At 46.0% G+C, this 12,161-nt stretch overlaps 1 protein-coding gene across 2 annotated transcripts in view; it reads left to right on the top strand.

The window, feature by feature from the left end:
* Positions 1-7,989: 7,989 nt before the first annotated feature.
* Positions 7,990-12,161, top strand: part of MAGI3 (membrane associated guanylate kinase, WW and PDZ domain containing 3) — a 53,691-nt gene continuing 49,519 nt past the window's right edge. For both annotated transcript variants that reach the window (XM_077789098.1, XM_021539518.3), the window contains exon 1: positions 7,990-8,390. In XM_077789098.1, the coding sequence (XP_077645224.1) occupies positions 8,069-8,390 (322 nt within the window). In that variant the 5' untranslated portion in view covers positions 7,990-8,068. The remainder of the gene's footprint in view (positions 8,391-12,161) is intronic.

The raw sequence follows: 12,161 nt of genomic DNA on the forward strand, positions 1-12,161 counted from the left end.
AGTGGGGGTATAATGGTAAACCTATGAAGCTTCTATTAGATCCCATTTACTCCCAAATGGTTCTTTGCAAATAACTTATTAACAAAACCCAGCAATATTAATCAGGCTTTGGCTACAGTGACACATGTTGCTGTACAAACACTGCATGGAGAAAAAAGACTTGAGAAAAACACTTTCCCTGTATTTAGAGCAATAAGTGAATAACTGAATTATAATAGGACAGGAGATCCAGAATTATGGATGTCATAATTTAGTGGGAGGATTTTTGTCTGGCTGATACGGGAGGAAAAAATAACAAAAAAAAAATAACATAGAGAAAGGTGTGTCACCAGTGTTCTCAGGGGAACAGTGACATTGGTACATAAGCTCTGGTTCTGAGACTACCTCTGCAATATGCTGAAATTCATGCTGAAAGGGAGGAACCTGATCCAGAACTGGACACAGTGCAGTGGGAAGACAATTTATTTCTCAGTGGATGCTCAGCCATAGTACCTCTCAGCAAGAATGTTGTGGAAGTCACAAAAAATAAGGAGACATTTACATCTCAAGCGTGGGGAGCTCTGGGTGAGTTGCCATGTACAGCCCCAACCCAAGGGAACTCTGAACCCCAGGTGTATATTTTCTCCAAAGTTCTGCCTCTATTGTAGCTACAGCTGGGTGACCTCTGCCTTGAGGTGAACTTTTTTCTGTCAGAGAGCGTTATTCTACTTCCTGAACTAAAATGTAAATTAACTTAAAGCCTTTGTAATCAGCTTATTCAATATGAGCTGTAATTTCAATGAGGGCTGTAAAAAATGCTCCCTGTAAAACTTTTATCAACGTTATTTTGTGTCATTATTGCTTTCTCTGATGTGTCTGGATTTTCCAAACAGCAAATAATTCTGCACTTATCTTGGTTCCTTTGATAATATTTTTTATGACAGATCTACTGAGACTCTAGCTACATTATTAACATTCAAATGAAGAATGGGGACAATCTTTTCTAAATAACTGTGTAAAACCCTCACATGCTACTGCTTAAATACTAATCATGGAAAGACAAGGAATGTATTAATCATATAGCTCTGTACAAGTAATGTAACCAGATCTGCATGAGCTGTTTCTCAGAATAATGAAGGCAGTCATCCTTATGCTAGGCAAGGCTGATCTGCTCAAATGAGGCTTTCTGGAAGGTTCAAGCAGTTGGAAGACTGACAAAGTGATGAAGTCAGCAATGTCAATAGCAGTCAAAGAAAGGTCATCTGTATCAGTCTGAAATCACACCTAAAACACCAGGGAGCAATCCCAGGAGAAGGCTGATGCACACACAGGTAACCCTAGTGTTCCATCCAAATGTAGGGGCAGGGAAGGATACTTGTTTTTCACTTCCTAATACTTCACTGCTCCTCCTTCATCCTCTCTTCTAGAAGTAAAGAGAATTGTTAGTGTGTTGTTGCAGCTCAGACCCCCTCTCCTCTGTCAGTAGGGCTAGTGGAACTGGAGAGGGCAGGACAATGCCTCAATCCTCTGTCATTGGTTCCAGTTCACTCAGATATTTCAAGGTGTCTATGAAAGACAAGCTCAGACCTCCTGTGCACGACTCAGGCTGGGAGGAGATGACTGACAGGAGTGGGCATCAACTCTCAAGAAAACTGAGTTTCCTTTTGCATTCTCCAGAAAAGTTTGTGCACAGACACAGACATAGAGGGCTGGCAGTGCTGCACTGTAATCTTCGACTGGTCCTCCTTGTTTCCCCAGGCTGCTCAAGCAGCCAATATTCAGTGAAGAGAGAGAAAGTAACTGCTGAAAACTAGCAGGAATCAGAGATGAGCTGGGGATTACCTTTATGAGACAGATTGGGACAGGCTTTTGGACCATGCCAGCTATACCAAATCCCTGTGAACAGGGTTATAAAACTTGACAAGGTTGCTGCAGATATTTCATATCCTATTAAAGATGTAAAACCACTGACAGAGAGGAACCACTTAAAGATGCTAACTCACTGCTCGTGAAGGAGGCTGACAGCAAGGGGAAGGTCAAACAAAGGATTTTTGTGGGTGAAGATCAGAAACACACCCAAGTGGAGAAAAATGGCTGAATGCGTGGTAAAAATTGTAAAACATCACCAAACCAACAGCTTCTGCCATTCCTAATAAATGGAGGAAGAGCGTATTTTGCCAGTCAGTCCTACATACAGAGGAGAGCTGGCCTGTGACACCCATTAGCCAGGGTTTTATCCCAGCACAGACCATTCCCAATCATTAAATTTAGAGCTACAAAGTTATCAAGAGACTGGAGCATCTCTCTTATGAGGAAAGGCTGAGAGAGCTGGGCCTGTTCATCCTCAAGAAAGGGCAACAAAAAGGGGAGCTCATCCATGTCTATAAATGTTTAAAGGAGGGCGGCCAAGAAGACGGACCAGGTTCTGCTTGGTGGTGCCCAACAATAGGAAAAGAGGCAATGGGCAGAAACTGATGCACAGGAAGTTCCACCTGAATATGAGGAAGAACTTCTTTATATGTGAGTGACACAACACTGGAACAGATTGTCCAGAGAGGGTGTGGAGTCTCTCTCATTGGAGATGATTAATGATCTGTACACAGTCCAGTGCCATGTGATCTGGTATGACCCTGGAAGCAGAAAGGTAGGACCAGATGACCCACTGTGGTCCCTTTCAACCTAACACATTCTGTGATCTGTGATTCTGTAATTCAGTAGCAGTGGCTCTGCCACTGGTCCACTGGTCCTGTCACACTTGGTCCTCGCTTCCTGAATTACTCAGTCTTGCTTGCCTCTTTCAGCCATGCACTTTACTGCATTCCTCCAGCCTTGTTTATTCTTCAAAGCATTAAGTTCTATATCTAGACTTAAACACTCCATTACTACATTTAGGTTCTAAATCCAATATGTAGACTTCAAACTCTTGCTGTAATTCTGTACAATGTCACTGTGTGACTCTCCCCTCAGTGTTTGACTGGGCCTTTAATCCCCTTTTTGCATTCATTGGCATTGGCGGTGTTTGATCACATCATCTGTGTCCCAGACCAAGTAGTGGAGGGGTATTTGTGTAGGTTGCTTCTTTATTCAAAATGACAAGTCCTCTTAGTTCATCTCGTTAATTTTACCGTGGCATCCAACTGTACTTGGAACAGGCACGTGACAATCTCTGTAGTTAATTTTTAAATTTACTCTGGAATTTTTGACTCCTGTTGGTGAGGCACAGAGGAAACAGCAAAGAAGATGAAAAGTGCTTGAGAGTATATGACTGTATGTCCCGTAGATCCCTGCATGACACCTGCTCTCAGAAATTATTCCCCTTGTTTCAGAAGTGCCTTTATTTGTTGTTCTCCTCCCCCTCCTTTTATTTTTTTTTTTTTTTTGGCCAGCTTGAGGATAAGTGAACACTGCTGTCATTGTACAAAGCAGTACAACTCAGGTCAGAGGCAGACTCATCCCTTGACCAAGCTTTTAACCTGTTGGCAGTTGTTTGTGTTAAGCAAACAAACAATTTTCTGTCAGTTTTCCCCCATATTCTCCATCGCAGGGTTACAGAGCTTCCTTCAACTGAGTTGTCTTTCATTTAATGAGTGTTAGTTTAAAAGGATTTGTGATGTTTCAGTTGCAAAATGATGTTGAATATGCAGCTGGAAAATTGAGGCATACAGAGGATCTGTATTCACTGCTGATTTACTGTAAAATCTTGGTTGAAACATCTAAAATTCCCAGTCCAGAACTCTTGCTGTTTACAGGATTCCTGAGGAAACATTCAACACTGTTCTCTGCTCTCTGATGATCAGTGATAGTAGTACTGAAGGCACAACATGGAACTGTGTCAGAGGAAGTTTAAGCTGGATATTGGGAAACAGTTCTTCTCCCCATAGGGTGGTTGGGCACTGAAATGGCTCCTCAGGGCAGAGCAGTTGTCATGCCCCAAGGCTGCCAGAGCTCAAGGAGTGTTTGGACAACACTCTCAAGCACATGGTAGGATTTTGGGGTTGTCCTGTGCAGGGTCAGGAATTGGACTTGATGATCATATTCTATGATTCTCTGATTCTATTGTATGCAATGATCAGTAGTTCTGCATTGCTCGAGAATGGTTATTTATATGTGAAAGAGGAGCAAAGAAGGATATACGACTGTGTGGATGCTATTCCTGCTGGTACAGCCTCTCATTTGCCTGCTGTGCTGATGTGTTTATGAAATACAGGCAGGTTTATGATGCAGCTTTGCATCAGCGAAGAATGCATTGATCCCCATCTACAGCCTGCTGGGTTGATACATTCTCCTTTCCCAGGTGAGGAGCACAGACACCAGGGATTGGTGTCTGCCCAGGGTGACAAAGACTTCTCTTGAGGCTTGAGTTTATTCTCTAAGCTTTACAAAATTCCCTGGTAAGGTCTGGTTCCACGGCAGCTTCTGCTCCTGTACAAGTTAATTTATGACATGTTTTAAAGTTTGCCTTCAGATAAATGTCTCTTAGAGTCACACAGTTTTCAAATAGACAGTCCTGGATATGTCTGTCAACAGAACAGCAAGTGCCTGGCTTTGAACCACTCTTATTCAACTGTGATTTGTTTGTGCTTCCTCAGAGGCATGGAGCTTCCTGAATAATTTCTGACCCTGTGTTTGAGATGAGGGCTCTGTTAGGGAATAACACTGTGCCCACTGCTGCTTCCTGGCAACTGATTTTGTTTTCAGTTAATGCAGTGGAGTTAACCATCACTTGTTGGTTCTCCCAAAAGCTGTAAAACATTGTGGTCAGGTAGTGGTGTTGTGAGAGAGACAGAGCTCCTGTGTGCCCAGTCACCAGGAAAATAGGAAATAACATCCTTCTGCATGAACAAATGCCATCTCTGTATCAGTGCAACTGGCTTTCATGTCATCCTTGCTGAGGAAGAAGGTGTTCTTATTTTGTGTTTGTGCATGTTGTGTGAGTATTTTGCCTCTGTGGCACAGGATTGCTGACCTATACGTCACACCAAGATTTGCATGGCAAGCACTGGGCATGAGGAAAAGGGCTTCAGAGGAATCTAAACACAATACCACAATTCCTTTCCTAACCACTCTGAGACAATATGTCTTCATGCTCTAATTAAACAGCGGTTTGACATGTTTTTGCTGTTTTGATTGCCTTTGAACTTTGGCAGTGTGATAAACAAACTTTACTTCCTTTCCTACCAAAAACTGTGCTGCCTTAAAAGAGTTTATGTCCTTCATTCTGGTGTGACAGATCTTAGCATCCTCTTCTTGTGGCATTCTGTATGTGCTGATGCCAACAGCAGAGTGGACTGGCAGCTGTCACAGTGTGATGGGTGATGAACCAGGGATGCTGGAGCTCTGATGTTTCTTTGATAGCCCCTTTTAACTCACTGAGAGCTCCAAACATTAATGATTTCTCAGCCCTCAGCAGGTCACCACTGGTGGGGGTGCAAGGGCACATTCCTTTCTGATCGTGTCCAAGGCTGTGCAGACACTTCATGTGTCTGGGATACGTGATGAGTAATATGGAACAAGAAATGAAAGCAAGACAAATGGACTAAAGCTGTCAGCCAGTTCCCAGGCAGCCCGTACATGTTTCGAAGTTTGTTCATGGAGAGCAGGAGGAATATCCTTCATGTAATGTACAATGAACTTGCCCAACTTGCTAGCATAATAAAATTTGCAACAATTAGGCAGCTTGTTTTGGCTTTTAAGTTTATATGGAAGCATACTCTTAAAGACAACAGTACTTTCATTGCAGAACAGCAGTTTCATTGGTTTTTTTACCAGTGTTATTAATTGGCATATGTCAGTATTTTGGAGCTGCCCTCCATTTCAGGTGTGTAAATGCAGTGCACATTTCAACCCAAGGTTTGAAGTCTTGGCCAGTGAAAAGACTGAGCTGTAATTTCCTAAGGTGAGGGCTGGACAAACCTTCTGCTTAGGGGGAGGGACAAACTTCCAACCCTTGAGCCAGTCAGACACTCATCTCTTCCTTGAGATATCCACACTGTCTGCACAGGACTCTGTGTATTCTCTGGAACATCTGGCAAAAGCTACCATCAGCAGCTCATAAATTACAGCTCATGCCTGATGTCACAATTCCCATGTGAAAAACTGAAGACCTGTTTTAAACAATGTGACAGTGTCTCTTTTAATGTCCAGTTCACAAGCTTTCAGCCTTTTTGCTTCTATTCTGCAAGCGTGAAATAAAATTTATCTCTGGTGGCTTTTTCCATGCCTGTTGGCAGGCAGCCCAGTGCGCCTCAAATAGCAGCGAACACGATGAGCTGAACCTGTGCTTGTAGCATTTGGTTAATGTCCCCAAAAAAAGTATGGATTACATTGTTTTACCCCAGCAAGTAAGATTGGTGTTCTTCTGACTTCTTTGGAAACATTCTTGCTTTTTTTTTTGTAAAAGCCATAGACTACTAGGCCTTAATGGTAGACAAATCTCTAAGAACTGGAAAAGGGAAAATTTCTGGTTGCAGAAGTTACTGTTTTTTGTTACGAGCAGGTTTCTTAGTGGTTTCACTTACTATTTATCGCTGCAAAATTCAGTGTTGAAATCTGATACTTCTAACACACTGTGTTGTCCAGACTGAGGTGAACACAGGGACACAGCAATGGGAACAAAAATCCATTGTTTTACAACTCAGCAATTATTCTTTAGGCTCTGCAGGCACCAGCTTCTTCACTTCCTCCTACAGAAAAGAAAGCAGTACTTCAGTCATAGCTCTTTATTTGCAAACAGTGGCAAGGTTATACTTTCTCAGGACTCAGATTTTTTTCCAGCCCTGCTGCTCCTTACAGACTTCAGCCCACTGGGCACAGCTGGAGCCTTCAAGATGCTCCTAAAACATTGTAGACATCACAAGAGATTTGCAGTGAAAATTCAGCCTCTGATTAAGAGAAAAAAATTTGAGGACTGGGCAGTGAATTTTGCAATTTGAACCAGAAAGCTTTCAAATAATTATTTTCCAGCTTTTATAGCAGTGACACTGATTTTGAATGAACTTTCCTCTGCTTCATACTTTTTAGTGTTTCCTTTCTTCGGCAGCTGCACTGTGCTCCCAAATGCTGGAATGTACATGTCGCATACCTGGCGTGTAATCTGCACCTGGCATGAGTTAATTGCTATGCTGAGTTCTGTGAATCACAGCTAAATAAACAGGCTCATGTGAAGAGAAAACCCACTGGATTTGTGTTTCCAGTTGAAAAAGTATCTGCATGTTTATATTTAAATTGTTCCGAGCTCTGTTTTGGCCTGAGGTCATCAAACTACTTTGAACCAACTGGTTCCAGTGGCAGTAGCCATAGGAATGCTGGGAATACACAGGAGTGGTCTCCGCCTGTCTGATTGTGCAGGCACTAAGTGCAAACATGAGAGCAGATTATGGACACCCCACCTCAGCTCTCACACCTATCTCAAACCCAGCTGCCAAGGGGGTCTCCTGGCTAAGGGGTGACCCTGGCTGAAGGTAAACTCTTCCTTAGGTGGGAGCTGACTGGGAGCTCTTAGCTGATAAGGCCCTGGCTGAGGGGAGCTCCTGTCTGAGGAGAGATCCCGACAGAGATGCTGGGTGACAGGAGACCCTGCCTGGGATGGGCACTGACTGAGGAACTCCTGGCTGAGGAGAGATCCTGCACGACGCAAGCCCTCGCTGAGAGCGACCCTGCTGCAACGGGCGCTGGCGGGGGAACTGCCGGATGAGGGGGTATCTCGGCCTAGGCGGGCATTGCCCGAGGGGCTCTTTCCGGGCGAGGAGGACACACCCGGAACGTGCCGCAGCTCCTGGGGGTCCCGGCGGGCCAGGTCTAAGCCCCCTACGTGCCCCGGCTCGGCCTGGCCCGGCACCCGCGCAGCCTCGGACCGGCAGCCCCGCGCCAGGGCCGCGGCCAAGGGGCGGCAGGGCGCGGCGGGCCGGGAGGGGCGCGGCCAGCGAGGCAGGCAGGGCGCGGCGGAGACGGGAAGAGCGGAGCCTGGCGGGGAGGGGCGGCGGGGCGGCGCGGGGCGGGGCGGCGCGCTGGGGCGGCAGTCGGGCGGCAGCCGCGGCCGGGGCGGGAGCGGCGGCAGCGCGGGGTGGGTAGGGTCGCCCCGTGTTGCGGCATGTCCAAGACGCTGCGGAAGAAGCGGCACTGGCTGAGCAAGGTGCAGGAGTGCGTGGTGTCCTGGGGCGGCCCAGCGGGCCCCGACCCCGATCTGCTGCGCGGCGGCGCCGAGCGCGGCGAGTTCCCGTACCTGGCGGGCCGGCTGCCCGCGGGCGGCGAGGACTCGCCGGGCCCCGCGCTGCTCTCGGGCAAGGCGCCGGCGCCGGGGGACGTGCTGCTGGAGGTGAACGGTACCCCGGTGAGCGGCCTCACGCACCGCGACACGCTAGCCGTGGTGCGGCACTTCAGGGAGCCCGTACGCCTCAAGACCGTGCGCCCAGGTGAGCGCCCTCCACCGCCGAGCTGGACCGAGGCCCTCCCGCCGCCGCCCAGCCGGCCGCGCGTAGGCCCGGCCGCGCCGGCGCCCTGGGGCGGCGGGAGGGCCGCGGCGGGGAGCGGCGCCCGGAGGCAACCGGGCGGAATCCGGGGCGCGGGTGCCCCGCTGGGAAAGTTTCCGCGGGTTCGGGAAGGCGCCGCTGCCGAGAGGGGTGATGCAAGGCAGGAGGCGGTCCCGCAGTCTCGGGGCGGCCTCAGGACGGTGCTCTCTCCCCAGTCCCGTCCCGGTAGCCTCTCCCGAGGGTCCTCTCCCCGTCCGGAATGCCCGGCTTCGCGATGCAGCGTTTGTGCGGGTGTGACCCTCGCGGGGCTCTGGGTGACTCAATGGCCCCTGGAGGGTCTGGTGCCTGCGTCCTCCTCTCGGAGGTGCAGGAGGTGCTTTCCGTGGTGTTTATATAATCCGCTGCTTGCAGAGGTCGAGGGTGGGTGGGGAATGGCCGGGATGGAGCACCGGAGTGCCATCGCTTCATCCTCTTAGTTTCCCACTTGGCAGAGATAAAAGCCCTGAGAACAAACTCCGGCTGTTATTTTTTCCACAGATTTGTATTATTTTTGAGTACACTTCAATTAGCTAGTGCTTGTGGTAACATCATATTTATCAACGTGCCTGTTAAATGTCAGAGTAATGCTGAATAGTGGCGCTTGCAGCTGCATGAGTTAATTCATGAGCTCCAGAGGTACCTTCTGCTTTCTTGGTCAGGCAAACCAGATGTGAGCCTGCTGCCTTATAAGAAGGTGTCTTGGGAAAAAGTATTTTTCTCTGAATCTCAATGGATATCAGTATCTCTATTATTAGGGTCTATAATATTTCTCCTAGTGCTTCTTTGCTGAGCACTTGTCTTGTTCTTCTTTGGTAACTGCTGGGTGCTCTCTGACTTCATGTAATATGTATTTTAAGTCGGGTTTTCCCTGTTTGACCACTAATGGAAAGTCATGTTCCATATAGAGATTGTGCTGTTGGTCCTGATTCATATAACTTGCTAAATTAAAGCAACAATCAAAAAAAAATCCCATGAAACAGACACACATCTTAGAAGCCTGGTAGGTTTTGAAAAAGGTCTTTATTTACAAAATTGGAAGTCCCTTCTGAAGGGAGAAAATGTAAAAGAAAAAACAGCTGCAAGTTAGATGTGAACTAAGAGGATTTTAAAAAGAGAGACAAATTGTTTAAGATAAAAAATAATCTCTTTTTAAAAGAGAAAGCTTGTGAAAGATGAAATTATAGTTCATAGGGATTTCTTGTATTTCCTATGGAGGGAGTATTCTTGTGCTGGTAATTTCTTAACAGCAATGTCAAACTGGCAAAAAATATTTAGAAGAAATAGCTGCAATTAGCAGTAGAAAATGGCAAGAGCTAGATGATGTTCATGAGGGCTTCCAGGTATTAACAGTAGTGCATTGCCTGTTCCTTAAATTCTGGGTGGTGTGAAAGGGAGAGGAGTGGGGAGTATAGAGTACTGATAAGAAAAGAGTCCAGAAGGTCAACAGAGGCTGGTTGGTGATTCCAGCAAGTTGATTAAAATTTGAGTTTTAGAAGAGAAATAGAACATTGGGCATGTGAACCAATACCACTTAATGAGCAGAGTGGGCTGCTTTCACTGGCTGGTTTAATCAAATCCGAGTATTTTGGTGAGGTGGATTTTCAAATAGGCTTTCAGTAAGGTATCACTGACTTGGATGAGTCTCTTGCTGAGTGAGCATGGTGTGGCAGTGTAGCTGCCAAAATAGAAGAGCAGAATTCTCCTGTGGCTTAGTAACTAGTTAAAACAGAGGAATGGTTTCTTCAACAGAAGAAAACTGCTGCTGGAGTCTTGTAAGGACCTGTGCTGTTTAGCATAGTCATCCAGAGCTTGTAAACCTGATGCTGGTGAGTTGTACAAAGAGAAATAGCATTTTTGTGCTGATTTTATGTAACTTTTGGAACAGATCAAACAAAATCTTCAGAACCAGCAATTTTTCCCATACTGGAGCATATGTACCGCATCAGATGATTTTTGTAGTCATTTTCTCAGTTAGATTTAGTGTCCTTGAATACAGTATTTTAAAATATACTGGGTTTTGGTTGTTTTTTGCAAGGCTGCCACAGCTGCACAATGGCAATTTTCCAGTCAGGGTATATGTAATTAGGGAAGTTGTTGACAAGGCATTCTCTGTGAAGACCTGTGACTTTGAATTTGGCTTCCCTTTTGATCCAGAGCTATCCAAACCCGCCAAGTTTTGGAAGGCGTCTGGGAAGGTGCATGTGACCATGCAGGTGGTTGAGATGAAGGGAGTGAGGGCCAGGAGCTGGTGGTCCCTGGTAGGCACATAATACGTCTGAATTCTCAAAGACATGTAATTGTGTTACTGCATTTCAGGGTCCTGTGTTTCATGATTTTCCTCAGTCAAAACTGAAACCATCATTTGAAAGGCATGGAGTGCTCTGCCAGCAGACCTTTGTGTGCCCCATGGCTCTTCAGGCTTGGGTGCTATTGGGATAGAAGTCCGAGGGAATCTAGTGTCAGGGACTGACAGTGAGGGATTTGTCTCCTTGAATCTGAAGTGTAGGGTGTTTCTAAGGTCTCGATGCCCACAATCTGCCTGTGCATTTTAAAGGGTGAGTTTGGTGCTCCATCTTCCAGGTGAAGTCTGTGCAGGTGACCTGGTGGCTTTGAACAGCAGGATCTGAACTGCTTTAGTTCAAGTCATAATATAGTCACTCCTTCATTAAAAGGCAGTAACAGCTTTAGTTGACAGTAGTAAAATCTGTGATACTTCTTGCAAGCTCATAGAAAATTTAAAATGGAAATTTCAAAATGCTGTTTAGGCTTGTTTAATAAGACATTTGAAGGATATGAATGTTAATTGGAATGCCATCTGTTAATTGCACATCACAAACAACGGACCATTTTGTTGATTGAGGAATTTGTCCTTCCCATTCTTGTCCTATCTTTATTACAGAATTACAAAATCAGCCAGGTTGGAAAAGACCTTTGAGATCATCAAGTCCAACCTATGACCTAACAGCGTCTTGTCAACCAATGCCATGGCACTAAGTGCTATTTCCAGTTTTTGCTTATGCACCTTCAGGGACAGTGACTCCACCACTCCTTGGGCAGTCCATTCCAATGCCCAATCACCCGTTCTGTGAAGATGTTCTTCCTAATGTCCAACCTGATTAGCTGAGTATCAGGGCTGAGTATCGTGTTCCATGTGAGGATGGTGTCAGGTGTGTACAGACTAGCCAGAAAATCTACAGGTCTCTTATCAATGGGGATTGACTCAGCATAGTCTGTGGAAGTCCAGTGTTGAGTATTCTGCCAGTGGCACTTGGGACTGATGCTGGGATCTAAGCTGTCTAAATAAAACTTAAATTCTAGATGAACTTTGAGATGATAACTGTACCTCTTTTTATGTGTAGTTCGTTATCATCATCTTGATTAGATGTGCAAAACAGACATACAGAGAGCTAGGGCAGCTTGTCCACTGGGATATCTGTATAGATGTGCACGCAAGCTGCCAGGGGCCAGCTCATCCTAATGAGTCCATTTGTATTTTAGCCATGCTTGGGTAGTGCTGGTTTTCAGCTAATTGCCTGCTTACATGCATTCAAACGACGGCTGCTGTGTGCTCAAGGACCTTCCCTGTCTGGTGTTACTTGGATTAGGGCATTAGCCTTGTAACTGGCCAGTGCTGCTGCAGTGTCTTCTATTTCCATTAGTGAAATAGAATGTTCT

The sequence above is a fragment of the Lonchura striata genome, chromosome 30, assembly GCF_046129695.1.
Source record: "Lonchura striata isolate bLonStr1 chromosome 30, bLonStr1.mat, whole genome shotgun sequence".
NCBI classification, from domain to species: domain Eukaryota; kingdom Metazoa; phylum Chordata; class Aves; order Passeriformes; family Estrildidae; genus Lonchura; species Lonchura striata.